Source organism: Nicotiana tabacum, chromosome 11 (genome assembly GCF_000715075.1).
Source record: "Nicotiana tabacum cultivar K326 chromosome 11, ASM71507v2, whole genome shotgun sequence".
In the NCBI taxonomy this organism is placed as follows: Eukaryota; Viridiplantae; Streptophyta; class Magnoliopsida; order Solanales; family Solanaceae; genus Nicotiana; species Nicotiana tabacum.
The window spans coordinates 160,779,883-160,801,713 of NC_134090.1; the positions used below are offsets into that span (position 1 = coordinate 160,779,883).

At 40.3% G+C, this 21,831-nt stretch overlaps 2 protein-coding genes across 2 annotated transcripts; both read right to left on the reverse strand.

The window, feature by feature from the left end:
• Positions 1–11,101: 11,101 nt before the first annotated feature.
• Positions 11,102–12,752, reverse strand: LOC107764158 (DELLA protein GAI-like). The gene has a single exon (XM_016582700.2). The coding sequence runs from the start codon at positions 12,719–12,721 to the stop codon at positions 11,237–11,239; it is 1,485 nt and encodes a 494-aa protein (XP_016438186.1). The 5' UTR covers positions 12,722–12,752; the 3' UTR covers positions 11,102–11,236.
• Positions 12,753–14,121: 1,369 nt separating this feature from the next.
• On the reverse strand, positions 14,122–21,831 carry LOC107764159 (putative MO25-like protein At5g47540). The gene is made up of 11 exons (XM_016582701.2): positions 21,489–21,831; positions 20,514–20,675; positions 20,214–20,332; positions 18,346–18,420; positions 18,021–18,114; positions 17,541–17,600; positions 16,723–16,791; positions 15,877–15,975; positions 14,629–14,673; positions 14,440–14,542; positions 14,122–14,329 (listed from the first exon to the last, which is right to left on the reverse strand). Exons 1-11 carry the CDS (start codon positions 21,606–21,608, stop codon positions 14,253–14,255), a joined length of 1,023 nt encoding a protein of 340 aa, XP_016438187.2. The 5' UTR covers positions 21,609–21,831; the 3' UTR covers positions 14,122–14,252.

Genomic DNA, 21,831 nt, shown 5'->3' on the forward strand with positions numbered 1-21,831 from the left:
ACAAACTAGATGAGATAATAACAGACAATGTGGAGTTCGGTCCTAGAAATGCATACCTGAGATGGGCGGGCAGTGGCTTCAACTCCAACTTTGGTGGTTCTTCTATGGATGGCTTGGCTGGAGGAGTTTCTCTTTTTTCTAAGTGCAGGGGCTCAAACTCAAGTGTTCTCTCCCAAAATCCTTTGCCCTCTAGAGTCGGGACCCATTCTGCCAATTCTTCCCCATTCACCTCATCTAAGCTCATAAGGCATGCAAAAAGAAGATCCTCAATAGTCAATGTCTCATCATCCTCTTCCATGATTACATCCACGGCATCAATAAGAGAACAATTGGCGAATTCACTTGGTCACCTCATAGATTTCAACACTTGAATGTTATCTCTTCATCGTTCAACCTCATCTTGAGCTCCCCGGTTTCACAATCAATGAGGGCTCGCCTTGTGGCTAAGAATGACCTTCCCAAAATTATGGGAATTTCTTCATCCACTCTACAACCCAGAATCACAAAATCTGCAGGGAACACAAATTTTCCTACATATATCAACATGTCATCCAAAATACCTGAGGGTCTTTTCATAGTTATGCCAGCCAGCTTCAACAACATAGACGTGGGTCGCTCTTCCAATCCCCAACCTCTTATAGATCGGCAGGGGCATAAGATTTATGCTAGCCCCAAAATTATGGAGTGCCTTGGCAAAGACAAAGTTACCAATGGTGTAGGAAATTGTGAAACTCCCTAGATCAGACAATATTTCAGCAATTGGTCTAGTCACCACAGCACTGCAGGTCTAAGTTAGAGTCACTGTGGCCAAGTCTTGGAAGTCGAATTTTTGGGACATCAAGTCCTTCATCATTTTTGCATAACCAGGCATCTCCTTCAAAGCATCAATCAATGGAATATTTACCTGAATTTGTTTCAATATCTCAAATAATTTCTTGTATTGTTCCTCTTTCTGGTATTTGGCCAGCCTCTGTGGGAATGGTGCTGGAGGTCTCTTCTTCCTAGTGATTTGGGTTTTCTTTTTGTCGGACACCACCTCAACTACCGATTCCTGGGCTGTCTCAGCTTCTCTCTCGGCCTCAATCTATGTGTTGGCTTCTTCCTGGGTAGGCTGTACTGTCACCTCTGTCAGTTTTGCTGAATCATCTAGCTAAATGGGCATTGGTACAATTGTCTCAACTGTCTGTTTTCTCGACCCCTCTCTTGCTCCACGTCTAGGTCTCTGCCATTACATAGACTCACTGCCATCAGCTGCTTCAGGCCTTGATCTTTTGAATTTACCTGAGTGTCTGCGGGCAATGTCCTGAATATTCTAATATGCTTTTCTTGTTTACCTCACCTCGAGGCCCCCGAGATAATCAAGCTCGAGATCCTCATTGCTCTAACAACACTGGTTTTGTTTATCAATTATTCTTACTTAAACTTAATATTACTTGTATATTCATTGGTATTATAAATCACATATCTTTAAAACCATAAATTATCTTTAATATTTACTCACATTTTTCAAGTTAAACAGTTTGGCACCCACCGTGGGACTAAAGATAATAGTGACTATTTTAGTGCTAGTTTTCCGATAACACACATTATTCTTCACACTTTTTCTTGTCAAAGATTCATTGATTTCAGCCTAAGATATGTCTAGCACACAAAATGCACCTGCTCGTGACAGTGAGAGACTCGGAGAAAATAGTGGCATAGGGGCCGAAGTACCACCCCATAAACCCTGAGGGAATGCCAAATATGGAGCTAGTTGATATCAGTTTGCATAACGCTTTAAACACAGACGCAGGCACAGACCCCGTAAGGAATGCACATAGGGAAGCTCGGCCGAGGGACCAAGGAACGCCGGAATGGAAGAAGGGAGAGTTAGCCTGCAAGTGATATTCGAGATGTTGCAAGCTCAGCAAGTCACCATCGCTCAACTTCAGAGTCAGAATAGAACTCCAAACACAGCCGAACTAGTGAACACTCGGCATGTTGAACCAATGCCGCTATTATGAAAATTCTCGAATAACTAACCAAAAGGATCGATTCCAGAGAAAAGAAAATTGAAGAAAATGACAAAAAGGTACAATTCAAGGTTTGACCAGATACCGGGAGCACCTCCGATTTTGAAAGGACTGGACTCGAAGAAGTTCGTGCAAAAACCATTTCCCCATAGTGCGGCTCCGAAGCCCACCCCGAAGAAGTTTCTGATGCCAGATATCCCAAAATACAACGGAACCATTGATCCCAACGAGCACATCACCACATATGCTTGTGGCATAAAAGGAAATGATTTGAAAGACAATGAGATTGAGTCTATTTTACTAAAAGAGTTCGGGGAAACTTTGTCTAAGGGTTCCATGATTTGGTACCATAACTTACCCCCGAACTCTATTGATTCGTTTGCAATGTTAGCAGACTCATTTGTAAAGGCACATGCCGGTGCCATAAAAGTCGCAACAAGGAAGTCCGATGTATTCAAAATAAAGCAAAGGGAGAACAAGATGCTGATGGAGTTTGTATCCCACTTCCAATCAAAACGAATGGAGTTACCACCAATCTCCGATGACTGGGCCATACAAGCCTTCACACAGGGGCTAAATGAATGAAGCTCGATAGCTTCGAAGTAGCTGAAGCAGAACTTGATCCAGTATCCCTCCATGACTTGGGTGGATGTGCATAATAGGTACCAATCAAAAATTAGGGTCGAGGATGACCAATTGGGAGCCCCCTTAGGCTCAGTTTATTCGAGTAGGTCGCTAGCAAAGGAGTCAGGAAACGCAGACAAGGAGTCAAGGTCGAATAAGGAAAGCTATCAACCATACGTAGAAGATCGAAGGAATATTTCAAGGCATAACATACCTCGGAATGATCGAAGAGCAGATCGAGGCCAAAGTTCCCAGGGACTCGTGAGCAAAACTGGGTTTGATAGGCACTCGAGATCGGTGGAGGCACCCAAATTATTAGAATACAACTTCAATGTCGATGCCTCGAGTATCATCTCAGCCATTGGGAAAATTAGAGATTCTAGATGGCCCAAGCCTATACAAACCGATCCTTCTCAGAGAAACCCCAACTTGATGTGTAAGTATCATGGTACTCACAGGCATAGGACCGAGGATTGCAGGCACCTTAGAGAGGAGATAGCCCGGTTGTTCAACGAGGGTCATCTTCGTGAATTTCTCAACGACCGGGCCAAGAACCATTTCCGAGAAAGAGTTGCAAACAGGAAGAATGAACCTGAAGAACCTCAAATGTCATTCACATGATCATTGGTGGAGTCGACGTCCCACAAGGACCTATATTCAGACGTACCAAAGTATCCATCACAACAGAGAAACGAACTCGGGACTATATACCCGAGGACACCCTCACATTCAACAAGGAAGACATCGAGGCCTTATCTCAGCCTCACAACGACGCCCTAGTAATATCTATCCTTTTAAATAAAATTCAAATTAAACGTGTTTTAGTGGATATAGGTAGTTCAACAAACATAATTAGATCGAGGGTCGTGGAACAACTCGGCCTGCAATGTCAGACCGTACCTGCGTCTCGAGTCTTGAATCGCTTCAACATGGCAAGATAAACAACAAAGGGAGAAATCATCTTGCCAGTAAACGTAGCTGGGACCATTCAAGACACGAAATTCCATGTGATCGAAGCCGATATAAGGTACAATGCACTCCTCGGGAGACCGTGGATACACAACATGAGGGCGATACCTTCATCTCTTCACCAAATGATAAAGTTCCCAGCGGAGGAAGGACTGAAAACATTCTACGGAGAGCAACATGCTGCAAAAGAGATGTTTGCTATCGAGGACCTGAGCCCTTGACCTCGAGCAACAAAGGTAAGTGGGCAGCTAAATAGCCACCACAGCAGGTAACCGAACTTCTTAAAATAGGGCCTATTCGGGAAGTAAAACACGCCGAGAGGTTAGCCAACATGGTTCTAAAAAGGGAAAATAGACTTAGAATGTGCATAGATTATAAGGACTTGAACAGAACATCTTTTCCCCTTGTCAGGCATTGATCGTATGATCAATGCCATAGTTGGCCCCAAGACCCTAACTTTTCTCGATGCTTACCCCTGAAACCATCAGATTCAGATGAACCCGGAGGACCAGGAAAAGGCTTCATTTATTATTAAGGGCATCATAACCTATAGTTACATCGCAACACCCTTCGGGCTAAAAAATGCAGGAAGCTACGCCTAGTTAAAAAAATGTTCGAACAACGAATATGCAAAACAATGAAAGTTTGTAGTGATGACATGTTGATTAAGTCCATGTGCGCAGAGGACAATTTAATTCATTTACAGGAAAAATTTACGATCTTGAGGAAATACAGCATGAAGTTAGCCCAGAGGAATGTGCCTTCGGGGTTGGCACAGGTGAGTCCCTCAACATCACGACATAAAATCGAGGTACCAAAATCAAGGCTATCGGGGATATCACGATCGAGGATAGCGTGGAGGCCATGCAAAGGCTAACAAGACAAATGGCTATTCTAGGTCAATTCTTGTCAAGGTCGTCAGATCGAAGTTACCAGTTCTTCTCTTTGCTCAAAAGGGAAAAGGACTTCACGTGGACCCCAGGATGTCAGCGAGCCTTAGAAGAATTATAGCGATATCCACCAAGACCCCTTTTGCTTAATACCCCGATGGCAGATGAAAAAAGAGAGGCAACACTTATTCGAATGATCGCGCGTAAGCAAAGGATCAAAAAGCACTACAATAGGAGGGCTAACCTCCGACATTTCGGAGTCGGGAACTTAGTTCTACGAAAAGTCACCCTCGATACCATTGCTAAGGTACGATTTTATCCTTTTGTCCATTTGAGTTTGAAGCTAACTCATTACAGATTTTGGATCAACGGCATACAATCTCGGAGGCATCATTTTCTACACAAAGGCCCTAGGTTTTAAAAGCATGCATTGCACTCTTTTTTCCTTAAACTGGATTTCGTCCCAAATGGGTTTTACCGACAAAGTTTTTAACGAGGCAATAATTATATGCTACCTAAGGAAAAATCAACAGTATTCAAGGCTTCTTTTCAATCAACCTCGAATACTGGGGGGAATCACCCTCGGAGGCCATATTTTTGAAAAATACTTCACGCCTAAGAGGGCCTCGATAGGAGAACTTTGTAATAGGCCAAACGGTCAAATGAACCGTGTCCATGTAGAATAGTCGAGCCCCGATGGCAAAACATGTACGCATATATCGACTATTTGAAGAAGCATCCCGGTTATATCAAAAACACTTTGTATCTCAAAGAAGTTTACTATCATACGAGCTCTACACTTACAATCCTACGGGAAGCGGCTTAAGGTACAAAGCACCTCGAAATACTCAGAGACTGTCACTGACAACCAATACATCCAAATCATCGAAAACTCATACTCATAAGACCTCAAAGAGGCACCCCCTCGAAACAAAGGTCAAGGCCAATATACTCGAGGACTAGCTTTACGAACAAATTCGGAAAAGTTATCGGGAAACAAGTCCAAATGATGTACCCGAAGGCTACAGCCACACTAAAGGATACGACCACACTAAAGACTACGGTCATATAAAGGCTACAACCAAAATAACGTGGCTCGGAGACGTCTGACTTCCGCTATAAATAAAAGACCATCAACTATTGAAAAACCAGTTAAATCAGCCTACCCTCGGCAAAAGCAAAATATGAAGGGCGTCGATAAATTTAGCCCTCCAAAATCTGAGGGCCTCGATAAATCTAGCCCTCAATTAATCCAAGGGCTTCGATAACATCGTCCTTTGGAAATACCCCAAGAGGTATTCAATTATGTTTACACAAAAAAATAGCCAATAAGGTTCCGATACGTCAAACCTTCGAAAAGACCCAACGGGTACAAAAAACACATGCTATGGCATAACTAAATTTTCACTAAGTCTTTTAGCCAAAATGAGGGGAAAATTACATAGCCATTTTAAAGGCCGAAGCGGCCCAACTTAAAGATCTAAAGGGACAATTTTAAAAGAGCCTAAGGACCGATATATAAGATCCCAAGGACCAAATTCGAAAGGCTTAAGGGCCAAAAACTTATAGTTTGAGACTTCGCTCTTGTTTCGATCCGGACTCAAGGTTCACAATATCCCGAGCTCACATCGGATTGGTTTAAAATTAGCTCGAAGATTACCATACCCATCGATAAAGATCTAAGGGTTTTTAATACCCCGAACCCCAAACCAATCCTCGAACTAATCATTCAAATGAAGTCTTCCATAAATAAAGGCACTGTTAAATCCAGCACAAACCAAAGACGAGATAAGAAGTTCCCCTCGTATTTCCAAAAGATGATAACGGGAGATATTTACAAAAGGAAGATTTACAAAGAAACAAAATAGAGTAACCTAAAACTACTTCGGGGTCATATTTTTGGCAGCTCCACCTTCAGGAGTTGCGTCTTTGAAAGCATCATCCTCGGGGACTTCATCTCCGTCTCCTTCACTCTCAGAGCCACTGGCTGAATCATCATCATCGAAAAGTAGAGCGGTAGCCTCTTCTTCCAAAATCTTCGTCGTTTCAATATCGGTTGGAAGATCGAAACTGCGAGCATGTACCTCCTCGAGGGTTATCCTCCGGGATTTTCGCCTAGCATGTTCAAATGTACTTGATAACTTATCCTCCGCCGCAAAATAAATCTCTTTTTCCCGAACATTAGCTGCTTCGGCATCGGCTCGATACGAAGTCATGATTCCCTCAACATTAGATTTGGCCTTGGCCAGCTCAGCAGCAGATCTGGCTTTAAGCTCGTCGATATTGAGGCCCCGAGCTAGGCTCTCCTCCTTCACACCTCGAAGTTGGTGTTCGAGTGAAGCTATCTGCTCTCTTAGAGTTTCCTTCTCGGAGGTGAGATTGTCCATACCTTGTCTCCACCCTAGGGTCTTGGCTTCTTTCATCTTAAGCTCCTCCCAAAGTTGTGCTTCCAAGTCGGCCTTCTGATGAAACTGCAAAATTAAAAGTGTCAATCGCCAAAACAAATTAGTGTGTAACAAACCCTCGAGAGTTGTATTACCTTCTCAACATATTCGGCCTATTCTTGGCATACCTGCGCCAACTCAACTCGTAGATCATAGATCTCTATCTTTTTCTTAGCATAGAGATTTTTGACAACGTCCCTCTCCTCCAAAATCTTCTTAAGCTCAGCCTCGCATCGACCAAGATCGGTTTGGGACTTGGAAAATGCCCTTTTATGGAGCACCACAGCCTTCGTAAAGAGGGAGGAAAGAAAAATTCAGAACAGCTAAAACAAAGGCATAGGCATAAAAACAGAAAACTCACTTGTTTAAAGAGTCTACGAGGCTCGTCTAAAATGAAAGAATCATCTGGGTCAGGGCCATCCTCAAGCCCTGCGAGACATTCTCGAAAGATGTCATGCCCTTCATGGCTTGCTTCCACTTCAGAAGACCTCATATTCTGAGCATCTCGGATTTGTCCCTCGGAAAACTCGGGGCTAAGAGGTGAATCATCAACGTTGATTACCGCAAGTGATCCATTCAGGGCATTCTCTTTTATTTGAAGAGGCTCGGGATCAGGGCGTTTGGCCTCGCCTTCCAAATAGCCTCCTAGGCGAGGTACCTTTTTTCTGCACAGTGGCTCAGGAACTTTGTTTGAACTCCCTTTGGAGATTTCTTCGGCTCTAGAATGAGCCAAATCAACCGTCACCGGCTCGATGGGTTTCGAAGAACCGACATTTTTTCTTTCACGGGTTACCAGCAGACAGTCGCCATCGTCTTCCTCCTGATCCAGAAGGCGTTGGGCTATTTCCGGAGATAAGGCCAATGTATTGGCCTTCGAGACACGCTCTTCTTTGGCTTCAGAGTATTTTCAGATGACTCTCTTCTTCTTTTTCTTTCTTTAAAAGACTTCCGAACCTGTACTTCATCAGTCGGGGCCGGCCGCAAATCAACGGCATCTCCAAGACCTACAATGAACCGAGGTAAGTATCCCATGACAAAAGTACAAGAAAACAAACAAGAGAACTCACCATGGTTTTTGGCCTCCCATCGACCCTTGGCTAGATCTCGCCAGCAACGCTCTGAATAAGAAGAGGCGGAGGCCATCTTTCGGACCCCGCCCTCGAGGTCCGGGACCCCATCAGGAAACCAAGCAGCGGCTACACCATCGTAAAGGGGTTAGACCAATGAAAAATATATAGTTGAGGAAAAGAAAAGAAAGAAGGTTATAAACCCGCTACGTACTCACGTTTCATGTTCCACTCCTAAGGGAAAGATATCCAATCAGCAGGAATCAGATCAGAGGTCTTGACTCGGACGAACCGGCTTATCCACCCACGGTCTTTGTCCTCATCGATACTAGAGAAGAGAGATTTTAAGGATCGGCGTTGCAATTTTATCAAACCTCGCGATAAAGTCGGAGACTATATAGTCTGATCAGATGATTGGGGGTGAAAGACATCCCCTCAACTTGGCTCGAAAAGAACCTGATTAAGTAAACGATTCGCCAGAAGGAGGGGTAGTCTCAATAACGTTGGAAAAAGTCAAGAATAACTGGATCTATGGAACCCTGAGCCGGAATTGCAGGACCCAACGTCAATGGGTAGGTATATATGCTCAAGTACCCCGCTTTATATGTAGTGATGTGCTCCTCAGAGGAAGGAATCAATATTTCTTTATTATCCACTTGCAATCCTCCTTTACTTGCCCAAGCTCGGCCTTGGTCACCAAACAAACATATCGAGACATGGGCTCGCATCGGCCTGGTGTCGATGCAGGTTTCTCAATTTTGAAATTGGATGTTATTTCACATGGCGGGGGGATGCACTCCTCAATGCGAGGGGGAACTACCGGTTTATTCTTGGTCGATCGAGAAGATGAAGAAGCTTTTTTCTTTTGGGAAACCGGTTTAGAGGTTTTAGCCATCACAATGTGGAAGATCCAAGAAAATGAAGAGTGTTGATAGTGAAGAGAAGATAGAGGTCAAGGAAATTGAAAATGCTAATGAGACTTTGAGAAAAATATGAGAATAAAGTTTGTAAGGTTGTGAAATTTATCTATTTATAGAGGTCATTTAAGCGTGCTGGGAAAGCCAAAAGGCCGACCGTCAGCCGCCTCCAATTAATAATTTTGGGAATCGCACAAAAAGAAACTTTTTAGTCGCTTTAACCGCTGATGTCACGATATTGGCATCAGGACCAAGGCATCACGGATTAATTCGTCAAAAATCATAAAGGGCAGCCTATAAGTCGAGTTCGAGCAGAGTATCCATTCGATTACTAAGCCCAAGGCTATCCGAGTTTGAGGAATTTCTCGCTCGAGAATTGTGAAAAGTCCTAAGGGCCATCCTTATTACAAGTTTGAGCAAATACCCGCTCGACTGCAAAGCCCAAGGGCTACCCGAGTTAGATAAATTTCTCACTCGAGGACTGCAAAAAGATCTAAGGATTAACTTCATTTCGAGATCTTGCTCTCACCTAACTCGGGATCGGGAATCACGATGTTCCAAGTGCACATTTAAGCTCAGCTCGAGGATTAACGAGAACCTCGAGGGGTATTATATTGATCAATTAAAAACCTAAGGGTTTATTATGTCCTGAGCTCGATATTTGGGCTAGCCACTGAAACCATATAATCGAGTCTTTTACGAATAAAGATAGAATAAAATTCAGCATGGGCCAAAAGGGATACAGAAGGATCCTTTTATACTTCCAAGAAATGTTTACAAAGTATAGCTAAGGCACCCACGAAGGATACTTACACAAGAACAAAGAAGCAAAAAATAAAAGCCAAAGAACCTAATCCACTTTTAAGACCACGTCCTCGAGAGCATCATCTTCGGAAATCCTCTTCTTGAGGGCACCATTTAAGATCTTTGGAAACGTTTGTATAGGGCAGAAGGTCCTCGATGGATGTAATTATATCTCCAGCAGTCAAGATTGAGCATTCTGTTGAAGTTTTGGGCCACAATACATTAAGAACGAGCAAGCAAAAGGAAAAAACCAAAAAGAGTTGCAAGATGCACGAGCAACAATCCAAGAGTGTTCATCCTCGGAACGCTGTTACGGTGTGGGATGCAAAAGTTAGTAGATAATAGTGGCACCTCATTCCTTGGAAAGCAAAAGGAATGAATCGCCACACCAGGTTGAAGTTAAGAGAGATGAGCAGCAGTGTAAAGTTCACATATCTTCTGATACGGGAGGGATTTAGTGCCTTTCTCTCGTTGTCTCGAGCCGAAGCTTTGAAAAAGGAAGCTTTGGCGTAACTGGTAAAGTTGTTGCCATGTGACCGTGTGGCCACATATTTGAACCATGTAAATAGGTGATTAGAGGAAGAGGTAGAGAAGGGAAAGGACTAAAAGTAGATGAAGAGGAATAAGTGTAGTTTTTGTTCAGCCAACGACGACACTTCAAGCGCCTACGTCACGGGCATGACATCATCACGAGAGGTTCTGGAAAATTGAGGTTCAAATCGTTTCTTATCATCTTATTCTAATAAATGCAGTGACTATCTATATACGGTCGAAATCGGAGAGCTCGATTTTGAAAACTTAATCATGCCTCAAGCTCGAGTTTGGGAAGCTCGAAGTAATAATCAAGCCTAGACTGGATGCGCTCACCTCGAGAAGCAAGTCGAAGACCCGTCATGATCTGCCTCGAGGGCAGTACAAATTCGACGACACTCAAGAAAGAGTGAGAATTTCCCAAGAACACGTGGGTCAGGATATAAAGTAAGGGATAAGATTTGTACGAAATAGTACAAGTCCGTACTAGGTTGTTATACAGCTGTACCAATAGAATTCTTTACCATAATTGGAAATGTACCATATTAGGGTTTTCACCTTCTATATAAAGGGACCCCAATCTTTGTAAAGGATATCTCATTCACTACAATAGAATATTCTACTCTGCTTTTCTTGTTTACCGTGCTCAACAATTGTTCTTCAGCTTTGTTATCTTTGTTTTATTGTTCATACTTTATTGGCTCTTAGCTCACCTCGAGGTCCCCGAGATAATCGAGCTCGAGATCCCCATTTCTCTAACAACACTAGTTTTGTTCATCAATTCGTCTTGCTTAAATTTAATATTACTTGTATATTCACTGGTATTAGAATAAATCACATATCTTTAAAATCACAAATTATCTTTAATTGTTACTCATATTTTTCGAGGTAAACAGAAATAGAAACTGCCTCTGGAAGAAAGGAAAGTTTTTTCTCTAAAAACTGTCCAAACATTTCATAAGTTCAACCGTTGACCCACTAGCCTAGAGTCGGAGGCGTAAGCTGCCAAGCCGAGGTGGCAATGAGCGGTTGACTATCCCGACTCAACATAAGAAACCCATCATTCTCTTCCACTCCACATCCATGCCTATTATGAAACAAGGACAAAAGCTTGCTTGCTTGGTTGCACGTGTTCGAATTCAAGCGTACCGAGTTGAATCCAACTGAGTTCATTTTCACTCTCCATTGACTAAGAGTGTCGTGCCTCTCAATTCGATCACTCCCTTTGCAAGTCACCGCATTATGAATCTGCCGCCCTGGGTACTGCTCCGCCATCTCCGAGTCTCGGCTGTAGGACTGAGTCCACTCTGAGTTTGTTGCTTCTTGTTTGATGATGGTCGTCACAATCTTCGGTTGCATCTCTTTGATTGTATTCAGCAATTTCTCAATTGCGCCTGGCCTGGACATCGCATGGTGAGGCTCGAAAATAGAGTTCACAGCCACTGCTTCCACATTACTTGATCTAATACTCAGAATCATAGCGTCAACATCGGTTAAAGAATTGGCTAGGAATCCACGGAATTCAAATTCTAAACCTATTTTCTCAGCCAACTGCACTAGCATATACCGGACTTCCAAAAAGGAGTGTTGTGGTAGTCCAATTCCGGTAAGCCTAAAAGCCGGTGGAGCCCCATGACGCAAGGCGAGAGCCTGCATTAGCACCGGCCATTGCGAACCTTGATTCAAACTGAAATCAATTACATGTACTCTATTTGAATCGGCAAAGGCCTCAAGAATGGCTTGATTGGCAGTGAAGTGGGCGAATTTGAGGTAGGGGCTAGTCTCATAGAAGTACATCTGCAAGAGTTCATCCGTGCAATAGGAGGATTCAACAATATACGGTGCATTCATTCCGTTAATAGTTCGATCCAAAGTGTCGTCAAAATAATACACCACCTTTTTCACGGCTCCAGATTGTTGAACCGCAAGTCTTTTTATGTCGCTGACGAGTGCATCAGCTAGATTTAAGTTGTTCTGTTGGATTGCCTCGGCACAAGCCATCAATGTATATATATTGACAAACCTAAAGCTGGTTTCCTCATTCACTGCCCCACCAATATTCGAACCTAAACCAAAGCGACATTCCAATCGCTTACTGCTCTCAGCTGATCCTTTCTCCTCAATTTTATCACTGTTATTGCAAACAGCAACCGCCCTGAAATCAACATTAAATATCATAATCTCACTTTGCTTATTAGTATTGGATAACATGGAAGATGCACCTGATGATACAATCATCATATCATCAGCAGCAGCAGCACCACCACCACCAGCCGTCGAAATCTGCTGCTGGACGTCGTCTGCACTCGTCCAAGACGAATTAGGGATGTTGGGACCTGAGATTAAGCTCTCAGCCAACGCTGAAATATCAGAAGTGCCGTTGATGATTGCATCTGTATTAGAAATAAAGGATTCCCCATCTTCCGTGGTTGTGTCCATAGACATCTCTGATCTATAACTCATCTTCTTTTTGTTTTTTTAATAAATTGTTGGAGTCACCCTCCTAAGTCGCTTAAAAAAGAGTGAGGTCTTCGGTCAACTCCTTTTCTCTTGTCATTCCAAGAAATTTCGCTTTCATCTGTTACATCAAAATTTCAGACGTGTAACAAGTAATCAACTTTGTCTTTATCTATCAACGCGCTTATGTGAACCCGGAATGACTATCTACTGGAAAAGCAATGAATCATCTAACGTTCATTGCAACTTCTAATAGGTCTTTTTTTATTGTGAGTGATTTGCACAAATAAGAAAATTTGACAAGTGTTAGTGTGTTACCCTCGATTTGCCTCATAAGCAACACTTTTGACTTTGACCTTAAAGATTTGCCCATGGAACAAACAAGGGTAGAAAATCTAAATAATTCAATTTCAAGGTCACTAGGTGTAATTTCATGTATTCTAATTGGAAATAGCTCAATCCAAAATATTATAGGGCACTGCCCTACCCCTTCAACTACAAACAGGTGGTGTTGCTTATTCCAAAGTTTGCATGACTTCACATCCTAATATAATATCATCCAGTTCATAATAAGTGATCATTTTACTTCGGTCCAAAATAAGTATTTATTTATGTAATCAAGAAGGAATTAATTTTCTTTTTCTAAAATTTGCCCTTATTTACATATTCAATTGTGTCAAGGTAACAATTAACTAAGGTTAATTTAGTGAATACATCTTCTTTTTCTCTAGAAATTCGTATTGCCTTAATGGGTGTGCCAAAAGTAAAATAGTGCTTATTCTGGACCGGAGGAAGTAAAGATGAATATGAGTAGCACCAGGTCAGGTATTGAGATCGCCAGAATCACTAAGTAGCTTAAATTTTTGAACAAAAAGGTAGAGAAGGAAGGGTGGTTGACACCTACCTCATCTCGTTAAGACTTCGGAAAAATTACACAACCCAAGTTTCATTACGCAAACTTTCTCACTTTCGTACTTCTTAACAAAACAATATGTGTAATCTGCAAGTATATGTAAATACTTTTTTTTGGTACAAAAGATGATACTTCATTTCCTTTTTAGCATCAAATCCATGCATCGTGTGCTTGGTCGCATAAATTAAAATGATCTCACAATAATTAAGCATACTAGGTACTATAGTATTCAGGTGGCTGTTTAAGGGAAAACAAATCAGCAAAACTAACTCAATCAATGTCTGGTTTGCGATATCAAACTCTGTATAACTTGTGCAATAATTGACTGGCGGTAAATCTCGAATAGCTAATACGCAGCATATGTATAGGGATAGACCAAGAAGATCTTGGATAGATCAAACCCTCCAAATAGTAGCATCAGACTGATAAGTTCTTGGATAGATCAAGAAGATCCGGAACGAGAACAAATGACGAACAACCACGAAAAAGAAAGTGAAGTTTAAATAGCAATTTTAAGAATTAAGACTAGTAATTCAGTAAAAGATCGTTCTGTGAGAAAACACCGTCTTTCATTTACACATACAACAACATCACCTGACAGTTGAGGAACTAACTAGTCTGAGTTCAAGAGAGTTCCTTGGTTTCAAGGGCTGCAATTTCTTTGACAACCTGCGTTTTGTCAGCCTCAAACTGCTCATCCTCTGCAGATAAAGTAAGGAAAATCGTGAGGCATTCTTTCACAAGATACAGCTCTGTATTCATATTTCTTGTGCATGTGCCTATTCTTAATCGATATTTACTATGTATGTACCTTTGTCAGTCTTAAAATCAGCAAAGAGGCGCAGGAGCTTGCTTCTGCTAGCGACAAGGATGCTAACAATATCTGGAGGCTTGTTCTGATTTGCAGCAAATAACTGCAGAACTTGAAAGTCAGAGAAAAAGCCGCTGCTAATGAAACAATCAGCAGACATGGTAAAAATATTAAATCAATAGAGAATACCTTGAAAACATGGAATGCTTCTATCTGGATACTCTTGCTTGACTCCTGCAAAAGGAGTAATTCAGCAATCAACAAAACTTGACAGCAATTCAGGAAGATAATTTGATAAGGTCATCAGCTATAGTGATGGGGAAAGGAGCCACACAACTTTCGCTATCCTCGTAAAACATACCACTCTGCCCCAGCAAATCTTTATGCATGTTGTAAAAGGTCAACTTGTAGTCACTCCAAAACCATACATTCACTCAAACAATTAAGTGTGCCACGCTGATAGTCATGGTTCCTGTTTAGGGTGGCAGTTTTATACTGTTCACGTGAGTGAGTGATAAATTCAACTTCAAGTCTAGTTGTGCTAAGCAAAAAGTGGTCCATCTAATTTTACTTATTTCACAAGTTAACAATTTGTCCATTGGGTTGAGATGGACTTATCACACACAAAAACATGAACTGGTGCGGTGAAGCAGAATAGCAACTGCCAAACTCCAAGACAAGATTTACCTGTTCAGACTGTTGCTTTCTTAACTAATTAATCTTTTACAGATTCCCATATTCTACGATAGGCTTTCTAGTTGAGAGGTCAATAAAGCTGGAATACCATGGGAAACCATGGCGCAAATCCCAGTAACAGCAAAAAACTAGGTGATTCTTCTCATTTTTCTAAAAATTGGTGCGAGAGTTATCACGAAACCTCTGTTAGAGTTAACAGGAGACCGGTGGATTAGTCAAGGTGCTCGCAACCTGACATTGACACCACCATTATCCAAAAATGATAGGATTTTAAGTTATAATGGTGTCCTTTTTATTTAGTTAATTTTTTTTGGTTTTTTTTTTTTTTGAAATATAAGGGGTTCATATAGCCGACCATAACTAGTTAGGGATTGTGGTGCAGTTGTGATTTATTCAAAAAGTACAAAGGCACTTCTAGGCTAGTTATCCATAGTGGACCAACCCAAAGTTAACCCCTAGTATGCGTGGAATATCACTGTATTAGCTCAATGTTGACCTGTCCAAATTACCTGCCCAATTAGCACCCATTAACTCTAGTCTTGTCTAATAATAAACTTGAATTGCAGCAAGGGTTTCATGATCAATATTGTAAAGCCCCCACCACCCACAACATAGGAAGAGAATATAATTAAATGCACCAACAGAAACTTCAAGAGAATACAAGATTAAAGAAGAGAGTAGAATGACAGTGAGGAAGATAGGGCTGCAATAAGAATGAGCCGACCAAATATAGCTTAATACCCTGAGAAGATTCATAAGGATCCTTAAGTTGTCTCTTGAACTAACGTAACGCGTCATTACTGCAGAATTTGAGCGGTCAAGCAGTATATCTCCCAACAGCTGCAACAGTAAAACAAACATCTTTAAATATGAAAAGGAAACAACCAAAAGGAGGTCTCTGTCAGGCTACAAGTCACAACTGCCTGAACATAAATTGGAAACAGTCACTGTCTGAAAGAAATGAAGAAAGACTCCAGAATTATAACGACCTACTGGTGATGTATAACATTATGAATTTCCGGCAAAGAAAAGATATGAGCTTGAATAAATGATAAAAAGCGACTGCTGGAAATTTCTCCTCAAAGTCGTAAGGTTCAGCTTCCCGTCAATCAACAGAATGAATCTCATCCATTCTAGTGAAACAACAAAACAGCTTAATTCTGAAAACACGAATTTCATTCAATTTTTCTATTATCCAAGCCCCTTAGTTTCCTCCTCTTCCCTTCTTTCATCATGGAAAGAGGATTCCTGCTAATCCCAGCCTAAAAGGTACATGTAAAGGTATCTCCTAAAGGAATTATGATGTTGAATGCAAAAACATAGCCCTCAGTAAAAGAAGACGCAAGAACAACTCTTTTAACAAAATGAGGATCAGCATATAAGGGATAGAGAAAAATTGCTATCCATGTAATATGAGGAGGGCTTGAGGTATAAAATGTACATCAAGCATTTATGACCTACCATGTACTAGATTCCACTGAGATACTTTGCAAAAGACGTGAGAAATTTTCTGAAGGAACATAACTTTTTCCAGAAGTATATTATTCAGCAGAAGTTGTCCATAAGAAGAAGGAAGGCTTCCCTTACCTTGATAGCTTGCCTTCTGGTGATGTAATTACTGGACTCGAGCAGTTTTGAGTTATACTCGGCAAAGAACTGAAAACGGAACCAGCAGCGAATAAGTTCGCCATAATTAATTATTCGAAGCAAGAGTAGGTGATGAGAAAATCCAAGTATAATGGAAAAACCTATTAGAAGTAAAATATATGTTTTGACCACATTTATGTATCAATCACTAAGCCAAGTAGTGCAAATCAAAACACTGAAAGTCGACATAGCTGGCACCAAAATCCTCCTTAACCCTATCCCAGTTGATCCATCCATCCATCCCCTCAACTACATAAACCTGGATGAAAGAAAAAGGGCAGCAACAAGAACAAACTCTGAGGTTCTTAACACACCTTCTCTTTCCATTAACATGTCACAATTTTCCCTTTTTTGATGATGGAAAGGGGTCTCAAGAGGCACCATCGGGTGAAAGAATAAGTTTCTAAGATAATAAAGCAAAGCCTGATAGTCATGAAGTCCCAAGAAATAAAGGTAAAAAGTGCATATAACTGAGTGCTCCATCAGTACTACAAGAATCATTCATAGTAACAAAGAACATAACAGAATCAACAACGGAAGGTGTTAAGAGTATCTTGAGAGCATAGTTGCAAAAATCAGATCTGCAAGAAGCAACAAGTTTCCAGAGAAAAACTTTTAAATATAGTTCACACAACAAGCTTGCATGTGTACAACTAACATACACAAGTTCACAGAGAACTCCCGGTAACTATGGTTCAAACAACTTACTTCCATGTCTACAATAATAAGTAATTAGGCAAATATATTAAATCTATTACCCAGTCATAATTCTTCGAAAGAAACTCAGCTACTGTTGATTTGTGCCTCGTCAAGAGTTCCTGCCAGAAAATTGCAACTGAATCAGGATAATGCCACAGTAGGCATGACAAGCAACTCTTAGGAAAGAGCAGAAGCTTCTGTTGCAGAGTCATAATAAATATGCCGAAACCACAATAAGCTTTGGAGAATGATTATAGCACGACCAGCCCGCTGAATTTCACTAGGAATTAATGCAGCAAGTTCCTACTGCAGTTACTACGGAGACCCAATCATTTGATTTGATAAGCAAGCTAACCACACCATGGACAGCCAAGGCTGTCATGTGGAGTAGCAAATTGGCTTCTTTTTCTAGTGCAATAGGGAATTAACACTGATGGCATATTTACTTAAGTAGCCATTGAGATGACAATAGAATATTTTCAGTGAACAAAATTATCTATCAGATATTCATTCCATTAACATAATTAAAAGCACCCAACCTTGAAAGTTGCAGCGGCATCAGCAGCAATGTCAAAATTTGGCAGCTGAATATAATCAAAAAACTTCTTCATGTGCTCTGATTCCAAGACGTACCTAACAACAGAAGCACACATATAAGTTCTCAAAAAACAGATTCAGCAGTAGCAGCACACACTAGCAATATGCCTCATTTGCACTCAGAAATTAAGAAATATATAGCAAAAAGAAAGCTAATTAAGTAGCTCATAGATCAGATAAATGAATTTTCTATTACCAGTCGATTCAAAGGATATACATATTTGACAAGAGTCAAAAGCAAAATCCAGATAAGTTCATGTGCCTCACCTTGCAACACTCTGGTGTCGAATGCATTCCCTCAGCATTGTACCATAATGCAAAGCCATATCTGTGTTTTCATACCTAAATGACATGGAAAAAGAATTATTGGAAATCCATATACCAATAGCCAAGAGATTAACAAAATGATCTTCAAAAACATCTTTTGGTTCCCAGGAAACGGATGTGCTAGAAGAAGCTATCCCACCAAGGCTTGTAAGAATTGACACAATAAACTACCTCAGTCCCATTTTTAGGTGAAAAAAACTTGACTAGACATGTCAATCAATAAAGTTACTTTGATTATATATAACAACAACGCCTCAACCCCAAACAGTTGGGGTCAGCTATATGAATCCCTAATGACCATGTAGCTCCACGAAGCTAATCTCCGGCAATATTATACATCCAATCCTATATAACAATGTTCGTCCTACAACTATTCTATATAACATATCTTTTACTTTGGTAAGCATCCTTCTCTCACGTACATGGGCGGATGTACCGTTATAGGTACGGGTTCAATTGAACCCATAACTTTCGACGCGGAGTACAAATTTAGGTGTAAAAAATTATTAAAATTATAATAAATAGTATAGATGAACCCATAACTTTAAGAATAATATGTTCAATGCTAAAAACCTAAAAGTTGAACCCAAAAATTTAAATCCTGGATCCGCCTCTGCTCACGTATATAGCACCCTGGTAGCACATCTCCATTTCAGCTATCCTGTTTTGATTCTATGTATAACATATTCATTTATCATAACGTTCTCCTGGAATATCGAGCCTTAATATCTGAATTGTTTGCATTTACTTACCACAATTCCCTGTAATCTCACTTTAACTTTACTCTTCTTATACGGACTAAACTTGCAGTTCATATATTTAGTCTTACTTCAGTCCCTTGTTGGTTGTCTAATTAGTATAATATCCTAAGCAAATAGCATAAATCATGTACCTCATATTGTATATTATTAGTTAGCTCATCGCCTTATCCATAACTAAGGTAAACAAGTATGAGCCCAATGCCTATTCCTTATGTAAACCACGGTTACAGGAAACTCTTTTATATCTCCTACTATTGTTCTCAACACTAGTGACAGCTCTTTCATACATATCTTTTATGGCATCTATATATTTAGTATGAAATACTTTCTGCCCTGACCAAAGGACTTTTTGGTACTCTATCTTATGCTTTCTCAAATGAGTTGCTATGATTGACATGTAATAATTGAGAATATAGAATAAACTATTCAAAATAATTGCAAGAGCATATACAACAGTGGTTTATATAAAGAAAATATCAAATTTGTAGTTAAATTTATAAGCTCTTGAAATTGGTCTCTTAGGGGTCGTTTGGTTGGAAAACAAGTTATCCCATGATTAATTATCCTGGATTAGTTATCCCACCCTCCCATAGGAATAAAAAAATACTACAATCCCGGGATAACTAATCCGGATTAGTTATACCATGATTTTATCTCAACCAAACGTGGGATAAACTCATCTCAAATTTAATCCTGGGATTACCCCTCATACCAAACGAGCCCTTAGTATCACTTCAATATTTCGAGATAGCCCAAAGTGTTTCAGGAGAAATGGAGTAAACAATTAAACATAACAGTTCACACAAAGTTTAATGACAAAATATGTCTAATAAGAACATGCAAGAACAACTCTGATTTCTTTCGTTAAGATAATTTGATCTAGTTTTCCCATGGATAGGGATCAGCAATGTGCATTAGAAAAGAAAAGCCCAAAAAATAATTTGAATATTTTAAACCTCATAAACATGAAGCAATTTGATAATGCAATACGACACATGATAATAACATGTCACCACATTTGTAAACCTCTATTTTGTCACTACTTACCCTGATACTAATATATCCATCAGATCAATGTTTGCTTCCAAGTAATCACAAGCAATCAACCGTGATTGGACCTGCTGTCTCTGCAGATTTGCAACTACTTGAGTAGCATCTTTACGAGCCTGAAAAAAGTAAATCTCCTTGTAACAGGAAGACAAGAGATGGAAGCAAGATCTTACAACATAATAGGGTTAATAAACATCAAAACCCAAAAGCAAATTATCAAATCACACCCGGTCAAACAGCAGAGAAGACACCAGAGAACCACCAGTTGATACAATTCAAAGGAGGGTTAAGTATTACCTCTAAATTCAACTTCGGAACACAATTAATAAGCAGCCGCAGTGTGTTTTCTCTAAAGAATTCTTGAGTCAGCTGAGAACAAGCCTCAGAGACAGGTTCTGATTGACCATTTCCATAGAGAATAGACTTTAAGTCCCGAATTGACTTGCCTAACTCCATCATCTGCATATTTTGATAAGGAAAGAAGTAGACAAGTTAAATTTTCAGCGAATTGGTGTATGTAAATTCAATCAGAAACCGTATTAAACATGGCCATTCCATATTCTTCTAATGAAATTCATATTGATGACATTGTTACTGGTGATATGAGTAAAAGATGAGCTCAATGTAGTACTCCAAAAGCTAAAGCTAGAACCAAGCCAAAGGATGACACAAATTTGAAAATGGTTAAGTTTTATGCACTGACGGCGTAAAAAATATTTACACAATCAGGTTATTTAAAAGGCAATTGCATAACTCTGCTTAACAGCATGATTAATAGTAGTAAATGGCAAGTAACATGTTACAACAGGGAAATTTCACTGATGGTATAAAAAATCATTACACTGTGTGCGCATATAACTTAGTTCCATTTGGAAAAGAGTTTAAGTTTTGTGCATTGATGGTGTTAAAAATATTTCACAATCAGATTATTTTAAAATGTAATTGCAGGTAACTCTATTCAATAATAGCATGATTGGTTATCTTTAATAATTGGTAAGCAACATATTACAAGAGGTAAATTGCACTGATGGTGTAAAAAATCATTACATTATCGAACTTAAATCCGAGTACAACTAGCAAGTAGACTAAGTAACTTATCCACCAGTTTCATTACATTTAACCAACAAGAAAAAATTAGGCATAGTTACATTGATACATGGAATTTCTAAAACATTAAGTATCCAAGGAAAAATAAGGTAACAACTGACTTAAATTAAAAGGAAAATAATCCAGATCTAAAATTGAGCTAACTAAAAGACATTGAATCCTAACCTTTTCTTCTCGCTTGCTCTCGCGAGTATCAGAATTACGCTGTGCGTACATAAGGAGATCACGTGTTTGGCGAACAAGTTCAACAGGAGTTTTAGGCTTTGATTTGAATAAACCTTTCATTTTCGCCGGCGGCTTGTTGTCTCCGGCGCCGATGCTATTCGCCGGTAAATCCAAAGGTGGTGTAGCTGCCGGAGACCAGAGCCTGTGGACCACGATTGGTTCCGTGGCTCTGTGCACCGCAGCTCCTGTACCGCGCGTCCAGCAGATTCCTATTTTCAGTTGAATTTTTGCGGGGCCCACCACCCTGAAATTATCACGGATCTAACATTTTTTTGAGCAAGTG